The sequence below is a fragment of the Artemia franciscana genome, unplaced genomic scaffold (genome assembly GCF_032884065.1).
Source record: "Artemia franciscana unplaced genomic scaffold, ASM3288406v1 PGA_scaffold_62, whole genome shotgun sequence".
NCBI lineage: Eukaryota > Metazoa > Arthropoda > Branchiopoda > Anostraca > Artemiidae > Artemia > Artemia franciscana.
The window spans coordinates 314,469-331,272 of record NW_027062701.1 but is presented as its reverse complement, the minus strand read 5'-3'; the positions used below and the strand labels follow the sequence as shown (position 1 = coordinate 331,272).

Below are 16,804 nucleotides of genomic sequence, written 5' to 3'. Positions count from 1 at the left end.
TAATCGTTTACTGTGACTCTTTTTTATGACAAAAATTGATTGCTTATCCTGCCTACTTACGGCTGTCTAATAGAGTGGGAAAATTTTTGAGCCTGAAAATAATTATGAAATAGAGGAGAAATTTCCTTGTATTTTTGTATTTTAAAATTTTGTTTGAAAATTTTGTTTTGTGAAATGTTAATTTTATTGGAAACTTTTTAAGACTTAATTTACAAAATCTCACTGTAAAAAACGCTTTTTTTATTATAATAGATAATCATAGCTCTTACCCCCGCCATTTTTGTAGCAAACATAAGGAAACCTCCAAACATTTCCAAGATCGACAGCGAATCCAATAACAGCGAGTAGGAATTCCACTTTTTTCCCCCATGTTTCTCTTTCTTCATCACCGTGACGGATAGGAGAATCCTGTATGTCCAACTGGGGAATAAAATAGTGAAAACTCATCAGCAAAATAATTCACTTTTACTATTCAATTAAATTTTACAAGGCAACTCAACTGTAAATAGTACTTAGCATTCCTGGCGTCAGCCGAGGAGCATTCTAAAAGTCTAATTACAGCACGAACTACTTTTCATATTCACTAAGAGACGTGTGAACAGAAAATAGTATTAAACTATTTGAGCTGTTAATAATAAGACCTAATAATAAAAAAACCTAATAAATTTAAAATATTTCAAATCGATGTTATTTCAAAAAATTGTTTGTTATTGGAAAAAACTTCATTATGTTAATTTTGATGTTTGTGATATCTTGGTATTGTTCTTAATGCAGTGGCTGCGCTTGTCCCCAGGTTATTTTCTCCCAAACTAAGGCAGAACTCCTCCAATTAGATCTAGTCAACCGCAATCAGGTATGTTTCAGTGTTGGGGGGGGGTTAAAAATTCGAAGGAAATGTAAAAAATAGGTGAATGATGTACTAAATAAAAGAAACTACAGGGATAATGTGTGGAAATCTTTGATTTATGTGGAGAATGAGGAGAGACAGGACCAAAGGTCTTTCAGACAACTTTATCTGTGTCTCATCAGAAAGTTAACGCTTTATGCTAAAAATGATTCGCACCTTGAATAGACCCTGTAACTAGTCGGAAAAGAAGCACTGGGTGATAGAAGAAGTTAAAGTAAGTTAGAAGTTAAAGGAAGTTAAAGGAAGTTAGAGACGCTCGTTTTCGTCTCCGCTTATGATTGAGCAGTCTTTCCTAAGAACTGTGACAAAATCCAAACTTTTGCGCAAACAGTGAGGGTTGAGGAGGGGATGATTCTAGTTTTGCTCCTTACTTTCTTATGAAAAAAATATTTTATTTTATTTAATTTCTGATTGTCTTTTTTAAATTAAGCTAGGAAATACACCTCCCTCTCCCGTGTAAAAAATTCCCTTAGAAAATTCTCCCAGGAACCTTCCTCCCTTGGAAAATTCTCCCCGCTGAAACCATCCTCCACCACAGAAAATTTCCCTAAAAAAATTCCGTATATTTACCAATGACAAATACTATGCATGGACAATGGAAGAAGGAACAATGGGTAAATTACAGTCTCTTCCCCAGGGACTATGGGGGTCTTGTTACCCTTAAAGGCATAGTTATTGAACCTTTTAACTATGCTGAATCAAATGGCTATCTCAAAATTTTGGCCGGATGTCTCTGGGGAAAAAAGGGGTGTGGGAGGGGGATAGCTGCCCTCCAGTTTTTTTCTCGGTCAAAAATGGGATTAGATCTTTTGGTTTTTGGTTCAATACAGGGTTATTGGTTCAATACAATCACTCCTGGGGAAAAAATGGAATAAAAATGACCTTTGTTTTAGCAACAAAAAATTAATAACTAATTCTATATTTTTGGAGATAGGATCTTGAAACAGTAGAATTTCTGATATGCTAAATGTGATCGTGTGATTTTCATTAAGATCGCTTGACTTTTCGGGGTTGTTTCCTCCCTTTTTTAAAAATCAGGCAAATTTTCTCAGGCTCGTAGCTTTTGATGGGCAACATTGAACTTAATGAATTTTATGTATATGTTTAGAATCAAAATACAAAGCCAATCTTTTATGTATTCATTGTTATCGAAATTCTCTTTCTTAGAGTTTCGGTTGCTATTGTGCTGAGTCGCACCTTGCTTGCAGTTTGTTACCACCAACTGTTGGAATTTTGAGCCAGCACTACCTTATCTTTTACTTTAACTCCTCCTCCATCTCCAAAGGTACCCAAGGTGTGAGTGAAGATTCTCCAACCATTGGGTAAATACGCAAAAATATAGACACTGCATTCTCACTCTGAGATTACACTTGCGTGGGTGGCAGGTTAGTCTCGTTCGTATGTCCTACCCTCTGGCTGCCACTGGAGAAGCAAGCTAGTTAGAGTGAATTCTGGCAGACTGATTACATGACCGAGATAGCGCCATCTTCGGTGTCAGATCACTTGAGATGCGTCTGTCTGCTTCGTGTATAGATGACTTCCCATGTTGGTTTACCTGACCGTACACTTCATATTTAGCATCTGTCAAACGCGTTTTTTTCGATAAGGAGTCAAACACTTCTTCTGCTCATCTTTAAGTTTGAGGTGCTCAGCTACATAAGTTAGGACTAACGGAACGTTAATACGGAATAAACATTGTTTCAGCTAGACCAAGAATTTGATTGACGTCCAGGAACAAGCTGTGGGAATACTGAACTTGCCATAGTTATGTGGGTCTTTGCTCTTTCTCAGAGTCGCCACTGCATATTTATGAATCGTCTTTGTATTTACAATTCACCTGTATTCATGGGCGAGCTGGTCGTTGACATGTCGTTTGTTTTCAGACGTTTATATGCGGCCCAAATTACTCAGCTCTATCTGATAATTTGCTCAACACTCTGGCAGCTGTTTTTATCTGTATCTAACAGGCCAATATTATTTGTAAAGTCAAAATCCTGCTGTAATGTACCCGTGATTGGGGTAGGAGGAGGAACATGCGTAGCTGTGTTGGCCTCAGGCGGCTTGGTGCTGCGGTGAGTTACTAGTAATAGTAGTAGTAACATGACCACATTGTCTATTAGAATGTATTTGTGAAGGACGAGCCTACCTCCTAATTGGGGGCGTTTGTCCCTTAGGCTGCTTCTATTATATCTGCCTCTTGCAGGTACATAATTTAGATTTTTTGGACAATTCTGAGTAAAATGACTGTTTTAAAACTCTGTCAGAATGCAACAGGGAATGGTAGAGGGAAAAAGGCAATGGATAGGAGAATGAGCATCTTCCCAAATGTCTCCGACTATTGGCTCTTTGTAATGTGATCGGGGATGGAATGAATATGGAAAACAATGCTTTTTAGTAAGTCAACGCTACTTTGCTGACTGCAATGATTTTTACTTTTTTAAATAATAAATTTGAAAATAACCTACCTTAGACCTTTCTAGTTGGGACGTATCAGAGCTGCTGCTTTTTGTCTCTTCATTTTCTGATCCAGGCATGGATATTGCCATTTGAAATTCTCACTATGCCAGTACCGTAACCTGTAACATCATTCAAAAATTTACTTGAATATATTTGAGCAATTAGAAAACTGAAGAAACTTTAAGATTACTACATGTCTATAAAATCGAACTGCCAGCGTAACATCTTAACACAATAATGGTTTTGTAATACGATTATAATTTTGACTGGATATTGAAACATTATGATAAGACATAATCAATGCAACTTAACCAGCTAGACAACTTCTAAAAAAGGAATAATAGATATATTTTTCGTTGTTAGCATGAGAGCAACTGAGATCGTAAAACCTCGCAAGCAATTATAAAGAACAGCAAAATTTACAATTGAGCAGTAAACTAACATAATTATTTTGTTACTTCAAGCGAAAAATAATGAACGACATGAAAATTCTATGCACAGAAATTGTTACAAATAATAGTAATAGTGCTCTGTAAATCCCTACTCATGCAGCTAAATTTGAAATTTTTATCACTGCACTTCATAATGAAAGGAGTATTTAGATGTATATGGTTTCGGCAAAAAATTCGTAGAACAATTTTTTGAAAGGTAATCACTAAATAAAACAATTGCAATTACCACTTGACTATACTTTTCGGATTTCATTAATTGTTGGTATAGGGTCACTTCAAGAGATCTTCTTGTTTATATTTTAAAATCACTCGTGAATTGATCGTGAATCGATAGAAACCGAGTGTATAAGTTTTAGCAAAATGTTAGGAAAAATTAAGTAGGTGTCATTGAATATCTGATCCTAAGACGATGCATTCGTTCAATTTTGTGGGTGGTTGACGATGGAAGTTTTAGGGAGCAGAGATAAACGTTTTCCATCTTAAGCTGAAAATTGTAATAAGTAATAAAGAGCGCCTATTGCATGGTGTCCACATAAAACATTTTGAGGATTATTTGTTCTTTTAAGTTTTAATGTTGCTCCTTACTGTCATTTAAAAAAACTTTTTTTTTATTTAATTTCTGGGCGTTTTTGAATTAATGCATGTTTTGATCTTGGCTCTTCGCACATAAATAATTAAAACGAAATTTGCATATTCATTAATTGCAATTAATCGGAAGATTTTGAGAAAAAAGGAGCGAGGGAAGAGGCCTAGCTGCCCTCCAAGTTTTTGATTACTTTAAAAAGCAACTAGAACTTTTAATTTTTTACAAACGTTTGTAATTCCTTAAGAATGACCTCTGAATCACAAAGGCCGTAGAATAAATAGTTAAAATTACTAAAAATACGTTAGCGTAAAGAGTGAGGTATAACGAGGAGGTAAACCCCTCATATGCGTAATAATTTTTGTCCGCTTTAAGTTTTAATGTTGCTCTTTACTTTCAATAGAAAAAACTTTTCATTTTTATTTTTCCATTGCTTTTTCAAATAATGCTAGAAAATCCTGCGCCCCCTTCATTGAAATTATCTCCCCCCATGAGAAGTTTCTCCATGGAAATATCCTCCCACGTATCCCCCCTAACTCTCCCCCCTAAATCAAAAAATCCCCCTGAAAACGCCTGTACACTTCCCAGTAACCATTACAATATGTAAACACAGGTCAAAGTTTGTAACTTGCAGCCCGTCCCACGGGGACTGCGGGGGAGTAAGTCGTCCCTAAAGACATAGTTATCGGGTTTTTCGACTATGGTGAATGAAATGGATATCTCAGAATTTTGATCCGGTGACTTTTGGGAAAAAATGAGCGTGGGAGGGGGCCTAGGTGCCCTCCAATTTTTTTGGTCACTTAAAAAGGGCACTAGACCTTTTAAGTTTCGTTATAATGAGCCCTTTCGCGACATTTTAGGACCACTCAGTCGATACGATCACCCCTGGGGAAAAAAAACAAACAAAAAAACAAACAAATAAACACGTATCCGTGATATGTCTTCTGGCAAAAAATGCGAAATTCCACATTTTTGTAAATAGGAGCTTGAAACTTCTACAATAAGGTTCTCTGATACGCTGAATCTGATGGTGTGATTTTTGTTAAGATTGTATGACTTTTAGGGGGTGTTTCCTCCTATTTTTTAAAATGAGGCAAATTTTCTCAGGCTCGTAACTTTTGATGGGTGTAACTGATCTTGATGAAACTTATATATTTATAATCAGCATTAAAATGCGATTCTTTTGATGTAGCTATTGTTATCAAAATTCCATTTTTTAGAGTTTCGGTTACTATTGAGCCGGGTCGCTCCTTACTACAGTTCGTTACCACGAACTGTTTGATAGTGTACATATAAATCAATATTTTTTAAAAGACATGTAATTTGAAAAAAAACCTGATCATAGTTCTATATAGCAATAGGTGTTCAACGTTTTCAGAATTTTAAGCTATCCTTAAAAATAGTTTTTTATGCTGTAGACTAGAGAAGACGTGTTTAGCCCCCGTCCTGTGCGGGTTCTGGGATCATTGCTTTGTCTAAGGTCGTGATAATTTCAAGGATTTTAAAATATGAAAATTTCAACTTGGAATGTTACGGCGTTAAAACACAACTATTGTATTTACATTTTGACTCACTAATTCAGACACTTCGAACTGGACTTGTCAGGAGTTTCAGAAACTCATTTCCCAGGGGTAGGAAACATGAAATTAGCTGACATAGAATTTATTTACTCGGGTAGGAAGGATGGGATGCATAGGTGAAGAGTAGGACTCATGATGGATAATGAATCTTCCAAATCTTATTTAGGTTGGGAAGGTATTAATAATAGAATGCTAGTCGCTCATTTTATGACTAAAAATGCGGGGTATCAGTCATAGTTGTAAATGCACCTGTAGAGACACCTGATAGAGATAGTAGTAACTCGGATGAATTTTAATTAATGCTTAAGGAACAAATAGACAGGGTCCCAGTTAGAAAAAAGGTATTATTATTAGGGGTTTTTAATGCCGAAACTGGTAAATATATGGATAGATGGTATCCTAGCCTAAGTAACTTTGATGAAAGAAAAGAAAACATTAATGGTATCATCCTGTTGCAATTTTGTGAACATAACAATCTAGTATTATACAAGAACCAATACAGTATTTTGTCATTAAATGGCCTATAATTTAATATGGTATTCAGGGGACGGTAAGACCGCTAGCCTTATTAATTATGTTATTGTAAACTGATGACTGACAAAATCAATCCAATATACTAAGGTATATAGGAGTGCTGTTATGGATGTTAAAAGTAAAGATCACTATCTAGTAGTATCTAGGGTTAAGTTTAAAGCTGAAATTTAGGAAGTCTAACTACCTTCCGGGAATTTTTGAAGTTGATTATCTCCAGGATGAGAATTCGAGGGAAATTTTTCAGGAGAAGTTGGATAATAATCTGGGGAGCTTAAAATTTGACAGTGGAATAATTTTATAAAAATAACTTGTGAGGTCGCTAACTTAGGGAAGAAAGGTAATGAATTGGCATGTTAATAAATTGAGAGTGAATAGTCAGTTTGGACCTGTTCAGTTAAACTTAGGAATGGTACCGCAATTACTGAGCAGGAAAGAGTTAAAGAGAGATGGGCAGAACATTTTGAGAATGTGCTCAACCGTGATAGAGTTACAGAAACAGATATAGAAAAAAAAAATGAAAAGTACGTTAAACTTTGGAAGTGAAAGAAGATTTATTTCTAACGAAGCATTTGTAACAGTAATAAAAGGAATGAAAAATAACAATTCCCCAGGTGCTGATATTGTGGGAAGTGAGTTTTTTTTAATACGGTAGTTGTGAGGTTGGAGATAAGTTACTGAAGATTATGAATATGATTTTGAAGAGAGGGAAGTATCTAGTGATTTTAGGAAAACTCTAATTAAATTTTTCCATAAGAAAGGTGATAAGAGTGAGTGTGGTAATTATGGTAATTAAATATGCTATAGATAAAGCTTAAGGGAAGAACAGTTTGGTCTTAGGAAGGGCAGAGGCTGCGTCGACCGGATTTTCACTCCTATGTTAATAATTGAAGATCGCCTAAACAATCATATACCTTTAGTCTTCAGTTTAGTTGATTATGATCAAACGTTTGACTCAGCAGATAGAAAAGCTTTAGTGAAGCTCCTATCCTTACATAGTAGACCAGATAAATGCATTAAAGTACTTAGTGCTATGTACGATAATAATATTGCTGCGGAAACGGTAGGAAATAAGGCTAGTAGCTGGTTTCGTATTAAATCAGAAGTTGAGCAGGGTTGCTTTCTTTCCGCATTTATATGGATCATTTTGATGGACCATGTCCAAAAGAATACAGCAAAGGCAATGGGATAACACGGAATCAATTGGGGAAGCAAAATTCATCTTGACTTAGATAATGCTAATAACTTAAGCATTCTAGATGAAAATGTCAGTAATATGAATGAACTTTTAGAGGTTTTGCGAGTTCAGGGTGCAAGAATAAGTTTGGAAATTAATTTCAAGAAGACTAAGACTAGGAATAAGTGAAGATGAAGAGGTGATGTTGGGCAATGAGAAGCTTGATCAAGTTGAAAGCCTCACTTATCTAGGTAGTATTATTAGTGAAGATGGTGAGTGCAGTGAAGACTTTAAAAGTAGAATAGCAAAGGACCATGGCGTTTTTCATAGTTAAAAAAAAGTTTGGAAGAATAGGAAGATAAGTCTGCGAACTAAATTCGAAATTTGGAAGCCACAGTGATGACAGTGGTCAAATATGGCTCTGAAGCTTGGGCGCTCCGAAAAGCAGATGAAAATTTACTAGATGTTTTCCAGAGAAATTGCCTACGGATTGTTCTGGGTACCCGGCTGACTGACCGTATTTCAAACAGTAGGTTGTACGAAAAATGTGGTTCAATCCAGTTTCTAGGGCTATAGTGAAAGAAAGGTTGAGATGGCTAGGCCATGTTCTACGGATGAAGGATGACAGATTACCGAAGATTGTCCTTTTTGGCCAACCGTCTGGAGCTACAAGGAAAGCAGGTCGTCCTTGTCTGGGTTGGGAGGATGTCATAAATAAAGATTTGAAGGAAATTGGAACTTCCTGGGAGGGAGGCTTTAAATAGATTAGGTTGGAGGAGGAGCGTGCGTAGCTGTGTTGGCCTCAGGCGGCTTGGTGCTACCACAATTTTGGAAGCCACAGTGATGACAGTGGTCAAATATGGTCTTGAAGCTTGGGCACTCCGAAAAACGGAGGAGGATTTGCTAAATGTTTTCCAGATAAATTGCCTATGGATTGTTTTGGGAACCTGACTGACTGACCGTATCACGAACAATAAGCTGTACGAATAGTGTGGTTTGATCCCGCTTTCTAGGGCAATAATGCGAGAAAGAATGAGATGGCTAGGACATACTACGGATGGAGAATGACAGATTAACAAAGATTGTCCTTGTTGACCAACCATCTAGGGCAAAACAAAAAGCATTTTGTTCCCAAATGGAGTGGGTGGATGTTGTAAGAAAAGATTTAAGGGAAATGAAACTTCTTGGTAGGGCGTAAAGAGGGTGGCTTTGAATAGTTTGGAATGGAATAGGAGCGTACGTAGCTGTGTTGGCCTCAGGTGGTTCGGTGCTGCAGTGAGTTAATGGTAGTAGTAGTAGTAATATATAAGGCTGTGATTTCAGGATATACTTGTGTTAATCGCTGTCTTTGGTTAGTCGTTCTTTTGTGATTTTTTTTTTCAATTTAGCTTGATTTGTATTTTTTTTTAATGCCTAAGAGGATCTTCAGATATTTTGCCAAAATATTAACCATTTACGTATTAAGCATCACTTTAGCTTTAATCTACAATAAGCTGAACTAGTTTAATGAGTTTAGTCTCCTTATCCTATTTCAGGTTAATTTATATGGATGATTATCTCGTTTTCTTCTTATTATTGGCCAATTAAGTTTTCAAATTTTATGAAAAAAAAAAAGAAACAATTTTAATTGAAGTTCTAAGCTTTAACCCCTTCTTTCTATTCCCTTAGAACAAGTCTCTTTTTCAAACTGTCAACTGCAGATTAGCTTCTAACAGTTCTTAAAGTTTCCCAAACCTGATGATCTTTTAGCGAGTTTTAAATAAAAAGAGGAGATGGAAATTTTGAATCCGGACAAAACCAGATTTTATATCCATAAAAGATATCAAATCAGCCCTAGATAGTGATAATGGTATGCTTAATCCATTATTATTGATTGACCCTATTAAGAGTTATTATTTTCTTTTCAGCTTCATACTTTTCTAGATTTGATTTAGTAATAGATTTAGGTGTGTCTCAGAATGAAGATCGTAAAGCTAGCTTCTAAAGTAGGTATTTCTTAGTATCAATAGTAATGCTTCATTTTTCTTTCATTTGGGGTTAGGATCCCATTAAAAAGTTAAGATAACTCGGGTGGTTTTACGCTTATATAGATAAAAGGTTAAGAGTATGGTTAATCGATTAGCTTAGCAAAGGTTCAATTTTGATAATGGGAAGCTTAAATATCAAGTATTGATATAAAGCTGAAAGCCAGTTAATCTTTTTATTTACCATTGCTACCGTAAGACAATTTTCTCCTTAACATAATTTTACCTTCTACTTTTTTTAAGCTTTTGGATTGAGCCCCCCCCCCCGACAAGGATCTGAGTCAAGTGTAAAAATAGCATTGTAAATGGTTGTGTTACATCAGTTTCAACGCTGTTGTATTGTATAAGAAAAGTGTTCGATAATGGTGTGATGGCTAAAAACGCAGCAAAAGATATTTTTCTTACTTGGACCCATGAACCGGTTACCTCGTATTATGATGGCTGCGATAAACCGTTCTTGTTTTTTATGGCACTTGGTATTAACCATGTGACATATAGCAATCGCAAATTCTGTCGGTCTGTCGGTCTGTCCCGGTTTTGCTACTTTAGACACTTCCCTAGGTAAGCTAGGACGATGAGATTTGGCAGGCGTATCAGAGGCCGGACCAGATTAAATTATAAATAGTCGTTTTCCCGATTTGACCATCTGGGGGGGGGGTAGTACTGGGCCGGTTAATTCGGAAAAAATAGAAAAAATGAAGTATTTTTAACTTACGAACGGGTGATGGGATCTTAATGAAATTTGATGTTTGGAAGGATACCGTGTCTCAGAGCTCTTATTTTAAATCCCGACCAGATCCCGCGACATTGGGTTCTGGATCACCTAAAATCTTGGAAAACACTTAGAGTGGAGGGATCGGGATGAAACTTGGTGGGAAAAATAAGCAGAAGTCCTAGATACGTTATTGTCATAACCGGAATGGATCTGCTCAGTTTGGGAGAGTTGGGGGGAGGGTTAATTCTGAAAAATTAGACAAAATGAGGTATTTTTAACTTACGAAGGAGTGATCGGATCTTAATGAAATTTGAAGTTTGGAAGGATATCGTGTCTCAGAGCTGTTATTTGAAATCACGACTGGATCCGTTGACATTAGGGGGAATTGTGAGGGTAACCTAAAATCTTGGAAAACGCTTAAGGTGGAGGGATCGGGATGAAACTTGGTGGGGAAAAAAGCACAAGTTCTAGATACGTCATTGACATAACTGGATCGGATCTTCTTCTCTCTGGGAGAGTTGGGGGGTGTGTGTGTTAATTCTGAAAAATTAGAAAAATGGGGTATTTTTAAATTACGAAGGAGTGATCGGATCTTAATGAAATATGATGTTTGGAAGGATATCATGTCTCAGAACCCTCATTTTGAATCTCGACCAGATCCGGTGAAGGGGAAGTTGTGGGTGGGGGGGGCGAAACCTAAAATCTTGGAAAATGCTTAGAGTGAAACTTGGCGGGAAAAATAAGCACAAGTCCTATATACGGGATTGACATAACCGAAACGGGTCTGCTCTCTTTGGGGGAGTTTGGGAGGGGGTAATTCTAAAAAATTAGAAAAAATGAGGCATTTTTAACTTAAGAAAGAGAGATCGTATCTTAATGAAATTTCATATATAGAAGGACCCCAAAACTCAGATCTCTTATTTGAAATCCCGACCGGATCCAGTGTTATTAGGAGGGGGTGGACCGGTAATCTTGGAAAACGCTTAAAGCGGAGAGATCAGGATGAAACTTGGTGGAAAGAAGAAGCATAAGTCCAAGATAAGTGACTGTCATAACCGGACTGGATCCGGTCTCTTTGCCGGAGTTGGGTGGGGATTAATTTCGAAAAATTAGAAAAAATGAGGTATTTCTAACTTACGAACGGGCGATCAGATCTTAATGAAATTTGATATCTAGAAGGATCTTGTGCTTTAAAACTCTCATTTTAAATCCCAAACAGATTTGGTGAGTTTGAAGGTAATTGGAGGGGGAAACCAGAATTCTTGGAAAACACGACAATCGAGGTATCTTACGAATGGGGGATCAGATCTTAATGAAACTTGATATATAGAAGAATCTCATGTCTCAGAGATGCTCCATTTTCAATTCGAATCGGATCCGGGGACATACAGGATTAGAGGGGGGAAACAAAAATCTTGGAAACCGGAAATTTTGGAAAACGCTTAGAGTGGAGAAATCGGGATGAAACTTGATGGGAAGAATAAGCCCAAGTTATAGATACGAGAATGAAATAATTGGTACGGATCCGCTGTCTTTGGGGGAGCTGGGGGTTTTTAATTTGGAAAAAAATTAGAAAAATTGAGGTATTTTCAACTGAAGAACGGGTGACCGGATCTTAATTAAATTTGATATTTAGAATTTTTAGAATTTTGATATTTAGATTTGATCGTTTTCCCCGATTCGACCATCTGGGGGGCTGAAGGGAGAGGAAAAATTAGAAAAATTGAGGTATTTTTAACTTACGAGAAGGAGATCGGATCTTAATGAATTTTGATATTTAGAAGGACCTCGTGACTCAGAGCTCTTATTTTAAATCCCAACCGGCATTAAGCCTCTGATTTTCCTTTTAAAGCAATCTATTGATTCTTAGAATTTTGCTAGAGCTCATGCCATATGAGTTCTTGGCTCTTGGCTCTTCCGACCTCGTCACAAGTGCCATATGAGCTCTTAGCTCTTGTTCTTCTTAGGATCCAATACCTGCTTGCACAGCATATAGGGTTAAAAGAGTGATAACACGACTTACATAAGTGAACTGTAAGAAAAATTGTTAAACTACAGTATTCCTGTGCGGCGCAAAGTACTTAACTTTAAAGATGACTAAAGACAGGACAGGGGGCCTTTGCCCCGGTACCTAAGTCCTAGATTTTCCTGATTTTTTTGCACATTTTATTTTAATTATCAATTTGTTAAACGAACTCTAAGTAAAGAGCGACCCGTGCCAACAGTAAACATAATTTTAAAATATAGAGTTTTAATAATAATTTGAATACGTAACAAGTTTCCGATTTTTACGGTGAATCTAAATACATAAAATGCATTGAGTTTTAAGTTATCAGTTTAAAGTTATTAGCTTGCATGATTATAAGGAAAGGAAGGAAACACCCCTTAACGTAGGGTAGTCTTCATGAAATTTACACCATCAACTTCGTTATTATCGGATGTTATAATTTGGATATGAAAAATAACAAAAATTTTTCTTTTTTTTTAGAAAGTTGGTCATTGATACGTGTTTATTTGTTTATTATTTTGTTGTTTTTGCTACTTTTTCCAGAGGTGATTATAAGGAACCAGTGGGCGTAAAATGTCAAGAGATGGCTAATTTGAAAGGATGCTTTAAGATCTAGAGCACTTTTTGAATTAGAGAGATTATGCTATAAAGAAGTGCCAATTTCTGCCATAGAACAAAAATTTGGCCGATTGCTGATATTTGGGCCGGAAAACATATAAAATCGGGATAATATCTTGCTAATTCTGGTACCTAAACACAATAGAACATGATGCTATCTTCCTGAATATAAGGAGCTAAAGAGCTCCGTATTCTTCTTGAACACTGTAAATTATATCATTTTTCCACTCTAACTGGAAATTTTCAACTTTTTCACTAAATTTTCGTGTATAAATAAATATTCTGAAATCTCATTACTTTAAATTCTGGTTCTTGGGGGGGGGATGCACAGTTAGCAAATCAACAAAGTGTTGATCCCAGTTATCTCCCATTTTGCTAACGACTTATGTTTTTCCGCCTACCTTTTCTACATTAATATACTATCATGTTCTCTGATCTATTTTATTCAACACCGAAGACCGAAATTAGTAATGGGCATTGCCAACTTTGATACTCTTGGATATCGACTTAGACTTCCTCGACTTCACTCTTTTACAATTTGAAAGTGTCACTTACCCATAAATATGTGGCAAGTCCTTTTGCTTTAGCTTCACAGCTTTAAATAGCCACCCCCTCCAGTCATACCGTCTAAACCTCTCTTCTCTCACTCTGGCTGGCACCAAGTCATCAATTTCAAATAGTTTTACCTGCCTTTAAGATTTAAGATCGACCAATCACAGCGATTTCTGCCGTTGCGCTTGCTTTTAACTGTTACGCCTGGAAATCGTATCTTTGTATACAAAAAAAAAGAAAGACGGGGTCAAACTTGAAAAAGCTGGAAACAAATTTCAGATCAGATCTTCTTTCGATGATCGATTTGGTACAAGTAGAATTTATACAGGTTTTATGACAATTGAAACTTATACAAAATTAATTAGCCATACCGTTACTCGTGACTCTTTTCTTTTTGCAGAACCAAACATTCAGGATTAGCCAATATTTCTGGCATTTTTTCATGAGATACAAATTTCTAAAAAAAATACTTCAACATTGGAAAAATTCCAAGTTTACAGATGACAGTTTTAGATTTTCAGTAAATCTTTTGGAAAACGTCGAACTGTCAAGGATGTTTGGGCTGTTGTAGTAATAGAAGCGTAGCTGCTTTGGAACTTATTTTATTGTATATTTCATCAAACAAGCCCCAATAGCTTGTTATTCAATGGATAAAAAATAGTAAAGCTTCCCAATACAGCATTTGCCACTTTTGATAAATTGACACTTTAATTTTGATGGAATTCTAATCTGAACAAAAATTGTAATGCGCTTGCTTTTTAGTTTTTAACTTGATAAATATCAAAATTCTTATTTATAGTGGCAGAAAAAATCAAGATGAAATATTTATTGCCACTTAACGTCTTTAGTTGCATGGTCCTATGACGAGTTGTGACTAAAGTTGCACAGCATCACTTGCAACTACATCTGAGTAAAAAGTATATTTCCATTTTATAGTTGCCCTTTGATTGGGATTAAACAATTCTACAAATAAGCGTTTTGTTTCTATTTCAGTTACTAATGCGACGGCCCTGAACGATTCTCCGGGGTATTGAGCGTCTGGCGAACGGTCTGGTTACGGATGTGAAGATATATCTTAATCTTCATAGATAAAACAGTTTAACCCCCCTCCAGAAACAAATTTACCCTTGTCTGCTAATTTTGACCACCTTTAACGGAGATCTGATTGATGACCTGATGATAAAAAGTGGAGACAAGCGCACTAACTAGCTCTATTACTGCTAGCCAGGCATGACTGAATTTGGCCAGCTCATCTAATAAAATGTATTTAAAAGCTTTAAAAGCTGATGTTTCCTTATATTTGTAGAACTCCGAAAAAACTAGAGCATTACTGGAAATACAAAGTCGCAAAAGAAAAGAGGACTAGGAGTAGAAAATCATCAAGTGGCCTATAACAAAAAATAATTTACAAGGCTCTAAAACAAGTTTAATTCTCGAAAAAATTTAAGCAAGCTCAATGTTCAGTACACCGCTACCGTAGTTTTTTTCTTAGTTCTATAAAGATAGGGAAATACCACTAGTCAGTTTATTTGATTCACTTTTTGTAATTAGATATTTGATTCATGAAGCTTGATTCATTAAAATTATTCTTGCAATACCGCTGATGATGCTATTACACGAAATACCAAGCTAGCGCAGCATCCAGTTACAAAACTGCTACTCTCGCCACAGTGCTGCGTTCAAATTTTAAACTTATCAAACAGTTCATGGAAACGGACTTAAAATAAGGAGTAAAGTTAAGGAGCGTTTAAGTTAAGGAGCAAAACTCTAAAATACGCTATTTTTATAACAATAGATACATCAAAAGAATTGGCTTTCTATGCTGATTCCAAATATACAAGATGTATTAAGTTTAATGTTACCCCTCAAAAGCTACAAGCCGGTGAAAAATTTGCCGGATTTCTGAAGATCGAGGGAAACATCCCCTAAAAGTGAAGAAAATCATGTTCATATTCACCGTATCAGAGAACCCTATTCTAGAGGTTTCAAGATCCTATCAGTAAAGATGTAGAATTTTGTACTTTTTGCCAGAAAGAATATCACGGATACTTGTTTATTTGCTTTGTATGTTTGTTCTTCCTAGGGGTGGTCGTATCGAGCCAGTAGTCAGAGAGGATCAGGAGAGTGGTGATTTGAATAACAGTTGAAAGTTCCACTTCTTTTTTTTAAGTGACCGAAAATATTGAAGGTCAACTAGCCCCCCTCCACACCCCTTTTCCAAAGTCGTCCGATCAAAATTTTAGAGATCCATTTTGTTCAGCATAGCTGAAAGCAGGGGTGAATCCAGGATTTTCTTCAGGGGGGGGCATAATAGGTTACTTCGATAAACTTGTGAACAAAGAAATACCTGCAATTTAATGGAAGTCTCTAAATCTGTTGAAATTAAAATGGTATAAAAATATTGATAAAAAAAAGTAGTAAGTTATAAAAACTACCCCACCATAAAAAAAATAAAAAGCTTTTCACCATCTATAAAATAAAATGCAATACTTAATATTTTCTGCATATTTTTTTGCCTTTGCACGTCTGACCGCTGTAGCGAGTGAGTTAAGCTTTATATTGTCAAAAAAAGATTGGTCTTGAACCACCTTTTGGGGTCATGCACTCTTTGTGACAATTTGTAGAGGTCAGACCATTTAGCATGTTGCCTAACTTTATGTAGTAACTATGATAGTAATGAAGAGTAGGAAAAGAGGATAAAGATATAACTTGTATATTCAAAAAAAATATATTAAACATCAAACACTGGCTCTTTTGGGGGTGTAACAAGAAAAACAGAACAAAGAGATAGAAATGCATAGAAGGAATGTAAAACGCGGGTTTTAAGTATAGGCAATAAAGCGTTAACTAATTACCGTTTCTTTTTAAAAGTAGTGTTTTAATAAACAGTGTCAACTTTGACGAAATCTCAAAAATTTACTAATCAAAATTTTACTTTACATAACAACGTAGCGTATTTTTCCACTTTTTAAAGTTCTATGTATTTCGCATATTACAGAATTCACAAGTTTATAATAAAAGTCTATTTCTGTATTTCCACAACTGCCATATCTATTTATTGCAAGGTCGATGCCTACCGCAATATTTTGGCGACTGTTTATAATGGCTAGTTCTGTCAGTCTAGAATCTTGTCAGTTTAGAGCTCTTCGTTAGTATTTCTTCTTCTATTCATCCTAAAATATTTGAATAAAGACCAAAAT

At 35.9% G+C, this 16,804-nt stretch overlaps 1 protein-coding gene across 1 annotated transcript in view; it reads right to left on the bottom strand.

Annotated features, from left to right (window-relative positions):
* The window catches only part of LOC136042082 (sodium-dependent serotonin transporter-like), a 79,948-nt gene extending 66,174 nt beyond the window's left edge, over positions 1–13,774 (bottom strand). Inside the window, exons 1-3 of the mRNA XM_065726976.1 lie at positions 13,608–13,774; positions 3,373–3,483; positions 270–420 (exon numbers count right to left, since the gene is read on the bottom strand). Of these exons, the coding sequence (XP_065583048.1) occupies positions 270–420; positions 3,373–3,453 (232 nt within the window). The 5' untranslated portion in view covers positions 3,454–3,483; positions 13,608–13,774. The remainder of the gene's footprint in view (positions 1–269; positions 421–3,372; positions 3,484–13,607) is intronic.
* Positions 13,775–16,804: the final 3,030 nt, after the last annotated feature.